The following is a 12193-nucleotide window of genomic DNA, read 5'->3' on the forward strand; positions in this document are numbered from 1 at the left end:
TTCATTCACACCGTTCACACATGGTGATCCCTGCATGCTTTCCCGATGCCATTCTTTCCAAATGAACATTTTTCCTTTTTTTTCTTTCTTATAATCCGTGTAAGCGACATGGACTGCTTTTTCTCTTCATTTATTCATTTATTTTTAAAGGTTCATTTGGAAGGAATGCTAACTCCGAGATGGAGACCTGCTGTCCCTTGCCAACCTGCAACCTGCAACCTCCCAGTAGGCTTCGGAGAGCAGACTGCTTTTAGGGCTAGACAGGCAGGGGGTGCCTCAGCAGGTCCACCCTCAAGCAGGCACACAATCTATCTATAATATATATATATATATATATATATATATAATATATATATATAATGATTAACCCTCAAATAAAGATTAATGTAGCATTGCTAATACATCCTCTCAAAGAGGATATAAGGCTTGCTCGCGGAGTCCGGTCATAAACCATTTTCGAGGTCTAACTTTTAGCTGCCAGCACTGAGAAGGAATGGGTGAAGCACGGGCCACGCAGGTGTGCAGTGTGAGGGTAGGAGGTAGGCAGGGTAGACTGGTGACAGGCTGGACCGGCTGATTCATAGCCAGTGTCGAGAAGGAATCTACTGTCGTAGGCAGTGACATGGAGGACAATGTGAGGACAGACACAGGGCTGTGTCACTCTGCAGTTGCAAGGCATGTGGTGTTATCAGAAGAGCTATGTCACCAGGGACTACATATTAAGAGCTTTCAGGTTACGCCGCTTACAACTTAGGTTTGTGTTTTTTCATCCTAGTAGATGCATTCCTTGATTTATAATGACCAAAACATAGGGACGGGTATCTGGTGCAAGTAAGAGCCAAGAATGGATGCGCAGCTCGCCCATCATGGGAAAAGTTCGGAGTGCGTATTGTTCCAGTCCTGGGATTTTCTTTCACAATCTAATGCATTCTGGGAATAACAGCCTTGGTTACGTTTAGCTAAACCAATCACATTCACACGGTAACAATGTATACAGGAAACAAATGCTGACCCCTGACATGGACCACCTGATAACTCCAGGGTGTTGCAGTGTCAGAGACTGGAGAGGAGGCGTGAGCCGTGACAGGGTGTCAGATGGCAAACGCTACCTGAGTGCATTAACCATACCACTGACACTACTCTGTGCGTATTAACATTAAACACCATAAAATATAGGCGATCCCATACAAATGGAACACACACAAGCTGCTCATACATGATAGATTTTTATTTTTTCGTATGTCTGTAAAATGCAGACGATCAGCCTTTGAAGACCTCCTCTCACTGAGAGGTTTTACTATGGAAGTGCATTCGGGAGCACTTAGAAGTGTCCAGCATAGTTTGTGGTGGCCCGGAACAGGCTGAAGTTGGTGTTGGAAACCCAATGCAATCAGTTTGAAGGCAAACTCAGTCTCAAAGGCGCATAACGGAGGCTCTAGTTGAGTCCAGCGTCCAAGAGGGCAAATGTTCCTCTCAAATCAGAGCTCGTAAATGACAGGCAGGAGGGGTCTCTGCGAGAGAGTGCTGCGCACTCTTCCTGCTCTCCGCTGAAGCCTCTGTGTCCGGCTTCTTTTCCCAGGTGCTTCTGGGACATTCGCCAGTCTCAGAGTGCCACTGGCCTGTGGTTGACTTACACACCCCGAGCTGCTGGTGCCCCGCTGGTTCCCTGCTATTGGTGGGCACCTCAGGCGGCTTGTACCCACTCCAGATTGCTTGTGGTCAGCTGGGTTGGCAACTCTTTTGTGGAGTAGGCTGTTTTCTGCCCTGTTCTCCTTGCCATGCTGCCCATAGAGCCAGTCCAAGGGGTCAGTGCCCATACTCAGTTGTAATGAGACAATCATACACAGTTTGTCCTTGGCACTGTCCTTGATGGGGGGGCAGCATGTGCCAACAGCACGCTCATGCACAACTTTGCTCTGGGTGAATGATGTGTCTCTAGACCCTGCTTGTGCTGTTTGGCTCTGGGGGCAGGATTTGTCCACAGGGCAAACCTCTGTCGCTCGACTGCGGTGGCAGCGCAGTGAGCTTGGCGGCTGCAGCTTGGCTCTCTTGTGTGATTTGTGCAGGGTGCTGTGGTGAGCACGCGTGACACTGGTCCCCAGGGACGTCGGCTGTGCCAGCTGGCATATAGAAGTCACATAGTCATCAATGCTGTGGGAAGGATCCGTTCCGGAGCCGCTGTCTGCTCCAATGATGGGTACGAACGTGGCCTCCATGTTCTCGCGGATGGTGGGCAGATGATTCACGGAGAGGCGCAGCTTGGATCTCATCTCTGTAAAGAGGAAGGAAGAAGAATACCATCAGTTTCTGCAGAGGATGAAAAGACGCCTGAGCTGTCGTAAGCAATGCACGATTAAACCCAGTGCTGTTCATGCCCTCTCTCTTCCCAAGCCCAGGTGGCTTTTCATTCACCCCGGAGACATACGTGTTTACAACGACAGCATTCACCCACACAGAAAATGTACCAGACCTATGTGTCCGCATTTCATCCATCCAGTGGTGCACTTTGAAGACCAGCTCTGCCTTTTATCCATGCTGAGTCATACATCGAGTATCAATCGGACGCCTTTGGCCCACTGTGTATATCTAGTGTAAGACTGCAACGATAGGAGGTGTTGGGTCCTGTACCATGAACGGCAGCAGCAGCGCCGGTGGCCGCCTAAAGAGCCATAAGTGACCCATCTCCTTCTTTTGGTGCCCATAAATGTGTCAGCCTGCCCCCACCCTCTTTTAGATATCAACTGGCCTGTACTTTCTAGTCAATCGTTGTTTCCCACAAATAACTCCAGTACATTGCAGCCGCTGAGGTGCCCATATCAATATACTGTATGCATAGAGGCTTTTCACCGGCAGCACAGACAGTATGTGTTCTTTAAAAACATTAAGTGATAAATTAGCGGGAACTGATCAAATGCCTCAGCCAAAAACCTCCTCTCTTCCTAGCCACATAGCAGCTTTTGAAAAGTGCACTAGAGAAGCTATAACATTTCTCTGCTGGTAGTACGTGTCCCGAAGTGGGCATGCATGTCTTGTTAAAACCTTACTGTGCCATTTAAACTGCGTTTACAACCTTGTGGCAGTAGCCAAGAGAAAGCTGGGCTTTGGAGCAATCAGGAGAACCGCTGACAAAACTTCTAATTGTAGATTTGTGTTTTTAAAAAACATTTTCTTAAAGCAAGTCTTGATGGAAGCTAGCCACGCATGTGGCTTTTTAACCGCTGCTGTAGGCATCCCTGTTTGTTTGGCCCAGCTGTTGGCACACACTGCGTCAGGGTTTTGCTATAGCTCACACAAAGAGTTTTGCATCTCCATGCAGTCTCCATCTGGGGTATTAGTCCCTTCGCACCATCACAAGGCATTACCTGCCAGAAGTTCTCGAGTACTCCATTCCTGTGATTACCCAAGTGCCCTTGGCACATGCGCTGCCCGCGTGCTCTACACTGAGAAGCTATCTCAGACCACAGAACATCTAACAAGTCCGAAGGATTTCTCAACCTCTGGTAAATGGTTACACGAGATAACCTCTTCAAAGAGAGAAACATCACCAACACCTATTCACCAGTCTCTGTTGTACAGCATCAACTCTTACGTGATTAGAGTCAAGCCCAGAAGTACCTTCAAAACTGTAACCAGTCCAGGATATCTCCTACATCACACACTGACTGTTCATTTGGAACAAAAACATCTCTGGTGTACTGAAGCATTGTTCACCGCTTCTACTGCATTGTACAGTCACTGACAACAGTCCTAGATCATGAGAAGTGTCTGGTACAACCTTTGAACCTATGATAAGTTTGAGTTGCGTCTCGTGTTCTATCAGGCAGGTACGCAAGCCCCGCTCCTATGTAACAAGTCAACAGTTGGATATCCCTGAAATGACTCACTTGTTTGCAAAGTACAAGGGAGACTCAACCACCTGCACGTGGGATGTTATGGGAAGTGTCGATGGTCTCTCTTACGCTGTCCATTCTCCAAGCAGTCACCAATGTTCTTTCTATAGAAGTTGTGCTGCTAGCAGCTTAGACACCGTCCTTGCTCCAACACCCAGCTCTGAATTGAGTTTCCTCAAAATCACAAATGGTACTTTGGAGATAACCGATGCTCAGCCCAAACTGTGGAACATTCCACCAGTTTGCCTCTAGCGAATCTCCCTTCTATTCTGCAGAACTAGAAAGCATGCTGGCCCTCCATCCTCCAACACCGCATGGAACATCACCCGCCTCCGTGGTGCCAAACTAGCCACAGTGAACGCCACTCCACTAGCAATGTATGTACCATGAAACTGGGCTCCACTGAGATATGTCGAACACCTATACCATTTAATGCACATCCTAACAATGAATACAAGTATAGTTGCTGTAGTACAATCGGAGCACTTCTCTGGCCCACGTGCACCCCACCCAACTCTTCTAACAAAGATCACCTCCCACCCAGGGACTTTCCATGCATGATCTGTCCTACATTAAATGGCATTGACTTCGATGAAGTTTCTATTTTAGGTAGCACACATATTTTGGACAGGATCACTGTCACAGAATTGCCATCACTTTTTGGATCGACATAAATGTGTACATTACACCACAGCGACCAATCCACAGTTTTCTGGCACACACTGACCACCAGACTCAACCACTCATTCAAGACAGAGGCAGACAATAAAGCGTATGCCCGCTCCACGCAAATATTTATGTCTGCCCATTTCTTGTAGAAATTGTCAATTCGACCGACCGCCACCAGTGTTCTTCCACCCCCCACCCTCCTGAGAGGAGGACTGTGTTCGGTCCCGTACCTGCTGTGTCTTCCCGTGGTCTGCTGTTGGTGGACGTGGCTACCGGTGCTTGTAGCTCCGATGAGGGATGTCTGTGGCTTCAGGCAGCGCTTTGCAGCCCCCACTCCTCTTCTCAAGCCCGCAGCGACTCTGTCAGGCTGGCTGTCTGGCTCAGCGCGGCTACCAGGACTCTTATAAAGCACGCGCCCGTCGAGCGAGGCCCGCCTCCTTCTAAATATAGCCGCGGCACGGACCGCGCACACCTCAGGAAGGGGAGGCGGGCTCCCGGCGGGAAACTGGAGCGGGGAGGGGGCGCTATTTCCACAGCCTCGAGCTCTGTGCGAGTGCCGGAGAGCAGCCCCCGAGCACGTGTGCCACGTGCGAAGCAATGTGAGGCCAGACACGTCCCCGCACATGGCACAGGTCCTAGTGGCAACCAAGCCGAGGCGGCGACACTTCTATCAGGAGATGGAACAATAACAAGCGAGGCCGCCTCCGTCACCTAGGAGACAGCCGGTCTGTGGGAGCTAGCGGGGCCGCTCTTAAACCCCGCGGCGGCGCTAGATGTCTGTCCACGGATATTATACCTTGTACGAGATTTTGGCCAATGTCTGTATTTAAAAAATGCGAGAGATGTAGAACGGTATCCTCATCTTTACAGCCTGCAGTTTGCGGTGTCGAACGGTGTCCGATTTTTCGATGCGGTGTGAGATGTTTGGCAGCCTAGTTTATTCAGTCAGAGATGGCAGTCGGTGCCCTCATTTGCACTCTACAATGGAGATGCTTTCCGGCTAGTTTATGTTACCCTTTGGAAGAGCCGCTGGAATTATGTGGCAGAAGATCAAATGAAACGCAGGGTAGACTAGATTATGCGGCAAGAAAAGGCAAATTATGCAACCTTATGTAGTATTACCTAATAATTCTATATTTTTTTCACATTAACTTTGCCAGGGCAAATCTTTCACCTCATTAGTACCCGTTTAACATCCAAATATAGTAGTAATAAATTGAAAGATGACCAGTCAACTTTTCTATAGGGATACACACTGGACGGCATGTGTTGCTGCGATTTTAGAAATAATTTATCAGTTTGAGGTAGAATTTTTTTTGGTTAAAATAAGCAGATTATGCAACAGATGGTTGACTATGTGAAAAATCGTCACTTATGCAGAAAACACTGCATCTGCAGAATCGCATTATTCCAGTGGCCCTGCTCTTGGGTATCCTGCAGGTTGAGATGTCTGTTGGTCTCTTCATAAGACCCAGCAATGTGAATGTATGTCACAGCCCTGTTCATACAGTGCATGCTAAGGGAAGATGTCCATCCAAGTCCAGAAAGGTGTTGCAGTAAGGTGAGTATGCGTACAGTGTAGTTGGCGATCACACAAATAAGCATAGATTATCTCAGATAGTGTGAGATGTCTGATAGAGTCCAGTTTATTTATTGCAAAGTGAGATGTGTCAAGAAGCAAAGTTTATACGCTTTTTATGTTGCAAAAGCTGGAGCATGTAAGAGCCATTCACTTTTAGCCACAAGAAAACCATGAAACTCATATAGTTAAGATGAGCCGATACTGGTAATCTTCTAGGAGCCACGGACAAAATCTAATCAGTCAAAATGTGAGTACCCTTCTGCAGATCCCAGGGTGTGCGCGTGTCCCATAAACAAGCTGAGAAGCCCATTATTAAGTAGAGCACCACTGTTGCTCTTCCATAAAACGGACTTGCCACTGATTCTGTATATAGATGCATCTTAATACTGGCAAGGCAACACCATTACAAATCATGCCCTATTAAATCTTCCTACCTTAGGCAGCTTGTATTTACTAATAAGTATCATAGTATACAACAAGCCAAGCAAAATATATCATCTTAAATATTACTTTTTTCATTATAAAACTATATACATTTAAAATCACAGATGGAAAAAACAAGTCATGGATGACTCATAGGGATAGCTACTATTCTATGTGTAAACTGGGTCATCATGTATCTCCATCTTATCAACATATTAAAACAATTAGGTTTTAACAATAAAGTACAAAACAACATAGAGGTTTAAAATGTTGCTAATTCGTGGTAGAATGGTATCAACGCGTGTTTCGGCGACAAGAGCGCCTTCATCAGGAATGCCACGGATGTACTAAAAATGTACGGAGGCAAAGATTGTCAATCCCAAAAATCGGAAAAGACCTTGTGGTGGTTTTGTAAATGTTCCACGTGAAATTAATTATTCTATGGTTACACGTATAGTGTGCCCTTACAAAGGAAAGATGGGACCACTTAAAATATGTCAATTCAGATATAATCTTATGAATTTGTTCATTCTCCTCGTTACTGCGATACTGTGTCTAATGTCCCAAATGAAATATTTATAACTATTAGTGAATGACTAAAAAGCTTTATGGTATGGTACAACCGGAAGTATTCCGCAACATGTCTGCCTCTTCCCCATCGGCTCAATATTTGCAAAGCAAAAGCAAAGGGGATGATGGACGGAGTATTGAACATTGCAAGCACTCACCCCCAGTCATCTGATCTGGGTGTAATCCATCATCATTCTTTAGCTCACTCCGCCACCCCAGTTCAGACATGGGCATATGCAAATCAGTCTGACCCTGAGCCTCATGGGAACAGTCCAGCCCGAACTGCCAAGCCATGTCTTCCCTGGACCGGAAACAAGCATCCTGGGACCGGTTTCTGGCTAATCAGCCATCATCAGCCACGCTAGCTTGAATCCAGTGACAAAGTGAGCAAGGGACCCACGTCTGGGCATACCCTGCCAACTTAGAGCGAACAAAGCAAAACCAAAGGGGATGATGGATGGAGTGTTGAACATTGCAAGCACTCACCCCCAGTCAACTGATCTGGGTTTAATCCATCATCATTCTTTAGCTCACTCCGCCACCCCAGTTCAGACATGGCCTTATGCAAATCAGTCTGACCCTGTGCCTCATGGGAACAGTCCAGCCCGAACTGCCAAGCCATGTCTTCCCTGGACCGGAAACAAGCATCCTGAGACTGGTTTCTGGCTAATCAGCTGTCATCAGCCAGGCTAGCTTGAATTCAGTGGCAAAGTGAGCTAGGGACCCACGTCTGGACATACCCTGCCAACTTAGGGCGAACAAATCAAAACCAAAGGGGATGATGGACGGAGTGTGGAACATTTCAAGCACTCACCCCCAGTCAACTGATCTGGGTTTAATCCATCATCATTCTTTAGCTCACTCCGCCACCCCAGTTCAGACATGGCCATATGCAAATCAGTCTGACCCTGTGCCTCATGGGAACAGTCCAGCCCGAACTGCCAAGCCATGTCTTCCCTGGACCGGAAACAAGCATCCTGGGACCGGTTTCTGGCTAATCAGCCGTCATCAGCCAGGCTAGCTTGAATCCAGTGGCAAAGTGAGCAAGGGACCCACGTCTGGGCATACCCTGCCAACTTAGGGCGAACAAAGCAAAACCAAAGGGGATGATGGACGGAGTGTTGAACATTGCAATCACTCACCCACAGTCAACTGATCTGGGTTTAATCTATCATCATTATTTAGATCACTCCGCCACCCCAGTTCAGACATGGCCATATGCAAATTAGTCTGACCCTGTGCCTCATGGGAACAGTCCAGCCCGAACTGCCAAGCCATGTCTTCCCTGGACCAGAAACAAGCCTCCTGAGACCGGTTTCTGGCTAATCAGCCGTCATCAGCCAGGCTAGCTTGAATCCAGTGGCAAAGTGAGCAAGGGACCCATGTCTGGGCATACCCTGCCAACTTAGGGCGAACAAAGCAAAACCAAAGGGGATGATGGACGGGGTGTTGAACATTGAAAGCACTCACCCCCAGTCAACTGATCTGGGTTTAATCCATCATCATTCTTTAGCTCACTCCGCCACCCCAGTCCAGACATGTATGAATGTATGACATTGTTCTGCATTCTGTTCATCAACTGTTGTTTTTGCATTTGTCACCCTGAGTGGGACGGGTATGCCCAGACGTGGGTCCGTGCTCTCCATGCCACTGGAATCAAGCTATCCTGGCTGAAGAGGGGTGCTTGTTTCCAGTCCAGGGAGGACCTGGCTTGGCAGTGCGGGCTGGACTGTCCCCCCCCCCCCCCCCCTCCCCCCCAGGTTGCTCTGGGAGCTGATAATATTGTTCTGTGCTCTTGTTGTATTTGAAGCAGTGTTTAATTTTAGCCGGTGCTTTCCGGTGCTCAGCACAGGCACTTAATTGGTTTCCGGCACCTAATTCTCAACACCATACTTAAAACAGTCTTCCACATGGTGATGCTGCTCATCTAAGCAGAAGAAAGGTTTATTAGGAATACAATATACATTACAAAATTGCTAACACCTACCTCCGAAGCAATTTCTGGAGCTTTGGGGACCTAAAATATTCTGAACTGTTGCCATTTACATGCGAGAGAGATGGTTAGTAGTTGTTTTGGCAACGATGACAAGGGCGATGGGTGGTGCAAGCTGCAGTGGCCTCCTGGTTAGAGCCCTGGCACTTAATATTTTACAAATTAAGCACTGATTTGAAGTACCAGTGAGTGATTCTGAGTACCACAAGCTACGAGGCTAGGCTACTTGGCCTACCCCCTTTCGTTACCAAGGTGATTTGTTTTATGTTCACTTAGACCCCACCTAGGGTCCTGCAACCCAGCTGGGCAATCCAGTTGCATCCTGGAACCATGAGTCGTAGTTGCTGTCTGTTCACGTCAGTTACAGCCACTCTTGCCCATTGCTCGCTCAGCGGCTGGTTCAAAGTAAGGATGGAGCTCATCCATGCCGTGAACTGACTGTCTAGGGTAGTACCTGCTATCAATATTAGGCTAACTGTACTGTATATTCTCTGCTGTGACACATCCCTTCTGAAAAAGGAAAGACAAAATACTATTGCCTAGGATGGAAAAAAAAGTCATCTGCACTCCTTAGGCTTTTGATTAATCCAACTTGGACATGAAAATAGAAGCAACCCAGAGCTCTGACTTATGAGGCGCTCCCTCTGAAGTCAGCGAGCCTCGTTCGTCACCTCGCCTATCCTTGAGGGTGCCAGTCATGGATTAGCTGGCAAGGTCGGCTCTTCAGTCACCACGGGCTTCCTGTGTGATCGCCCTGGCCACGGTCCCACGCATCCGGAGAACCACTTCCGGAGGCAGATCCTTCTCCCATCGCGCCACCAAGACCTGGAACACCCACCCCCTCGACCTGCGACAAACCGAAGACCTGCTGACTTTCAGGAGACAACTCAAGACCTGGCTCTTCGACCAGTAACAGCACAACTCCCCCCTCCCCCCCCCCTAGCTCCTTGAGATCCTACCGGGTGTGTAGTGCGCTTTACAAATTATGTGATTGATTGATCCAGGACTTGTCTATCATGTACCTGCGACAGGAGACTCCACGATCCATCATATAGGCCTCACCATAGTCCAAGTGCTTCCATCAGTGTAGAAAGAGAAACGTAGCGCAGGAGAATGAAGAATGGATTGCTGTGAAGCAACCAACCCCACTGAGGATGTCCCTAGCCTAACTATCTACAGAGCATGTGTCACCTCTCTGAGGTTACTCTGTCCAGTATGCCCCAGTGGGTGTCTGCTCGCCCTGTACACATGTGATTTCTGGAAACACACCACTGTGATGTTTGCTGCACACCATGTACACAGCTCCCGGGTGTCTGAACATTCTATGTACTCAGCTCAAGGACATTTCTCCATACATAGCTTTTCACTGTATTCACGTTGTTCACATTCTATGAACAGAAAGAGGTTTGTTCTCATAATTAATGCAAGCTTTGATTTGCAAACCTCTTTTTTTTTTTTTTCTAATGCGAGCAGACATACTCTATTGTAAATTAGAATGGTGTATAAAGTTAAAATGCAGCTTTTTGCCTGTCTCCTAGCTGGCTAGCATGTACAAGGGTGCCACATAACCAGCTCGGAGACCAGCCTAAGTCACTAACGCCATTATAATGCGTTCCACTTATTTTGGTGCCAGGATACAGCAGCATCCCCGCACCAAAACATGGGGATTACAAGTTATTTTCTGCAGGAAAAGAGAAAAAATGCAGAACCATGAATACCGAGTCCAGTCCTGTGTGTTTGTTCCCATAACAGGGAATACAGTGGGCTCCACTGGGCGCCCATTTATTGCCTGCTTGGAGTAGGTGGTAAGTGGGTGTGGGGGCTTTGTTCTGTCTTGTGGGGCAGAGGTGGGGAAAGGCCAGACCTAGAAGGGAGTGTTTGCTGCTTCCCATGGAGCAGAAGGATTGCAGGCAGGGGCCTGGATCACCAGCTGCCCTCCACTGCAGCACCTACTCTGTCAAGCCCACTTCCTGTGTCTACAAGCCCAGAATTAATGGGCTTCGGATTGGTGTTTCCAAATAGTTCCAGGCCCGGAGACGCAAAATAACAGCCAAAGCCTTTTGTCTAGAAGTCCATCTTGTGAAGACCGAAGTTCAGGTGGCGACAAAGAAGCTCATGGAAAGTGCCACCACTGAAAGACACCCTTGAAAACAGTTTTAGAAATTAATCACTTTCTGAATTAAAAGATTTAATGTGTATGAAAACTCATTAGCTGTTGTCAGCTTTTTAATCTAGATCATGCAATAAGTCACAAAAAACATACACTTCTCACGTTTTAAGTATCATCTTTCATACATCAATGCAAGCATTGGCAAAGCCAGTTGATCTCGCCTATGCATGACCTACTGGGTTTGTCAAGGTTTTTTTAGTTAGGTTGTATGGTATGGCTTGTCGGTTTATGGCATATTATTGCTGGTCATTGTATTGTATAGTATGGTATGCTTAGGCCTGTCGTATGGTATGATATGCAAGTAACAAATTTCATAGCATTCACAAACATTTTGAAACTCATGTTTGTTTAAGACCATCGTTAGCGTTCCATGAATGGGCAACGCATACATTGAGCAGACAGTGAGTTGTAGTAAATGAAACTTCACAGTAGCAAAAGGTTGCATGAAATTGACTTTGGAAGAAAACTAGAAAGTTAAAATTTGAGCTGAGGAATTCTCCCACCTCTGCATAAGCTTGTGATGCATTATTTACCCCATATATATGTAGAGTTTGAAAAATGAGTGTAGGAAAACATTTTATGAAGACGCGTTCATGTGCTGACACATTGCATACAGTACACAAGTCACCTGGATGGAAATCCGCATGAACTTGATCAAAGGTATAAATCACATGCATAACCTTAATTTACACTTTGCATAACTTGGGTATTCTGTATGTTCTTTAGTGCAGGCCTATTTCTATTTTTGAATTTGTAAGCTAGCGTCCTACGATGTGTCCGGGCGCATACAGCGGGCGTATAGAAACTCTCTCAAATGCCTCCCAGATGTCATAGAACCATGCACACTGTCTCAGGCGAGATCTGAAAAGTACAATAAAGCCCCACACTTTGTACGT

General features: G+C 47.0%; 2 protein-coding genes across 7 annotated transcripts in view; one reads left to right on the plus strand and one right to left on the minus strand.

The window, feature by feature from the left end:
• Positions 1-12193, plus strand: part of RASSF4 (Ras association domain family member 4) — a 420812-nt gene that overhangs the window by 350642 nt on the left and 57977 nt on the right. The window lies entirely within an intron of this gene.
• Positions 1225-5104, minus strand: DEPP1 (DEPP autophagy regulator 1). The gene is made up of 2 exons (XM_085608702.1): positions 4790-5104; positions 1225-2272 (listed from the first exon to the last, which is right to left on the minus strand). The coding sequence occupies exon 2, from the start codon at positions 2268-2270 to the stop codon at positions 1479-1481; it is 792 nt and encodes a 263-aa protein (XP_085464828.1). The 5' UTR covers positions 2271-2272; positions 4790-5104; the 3' UTR covers positions 1225-1478.

The sequence above is a fragment of the Triturus cristatus genome, chromosome 1_2, assembly GCF_964204655.1.
Source record: "Triturus cristatus chromosome 1_2, aTriCri1.1, whole genome shotgun sequence".
Classification (NCBI taxonomy): domain Eukaryota; kingdom Metazoa; phylum Chordata; class Amphibia; order Caudata; family Salamandridae; genus Triturus; species Triturus cristatus.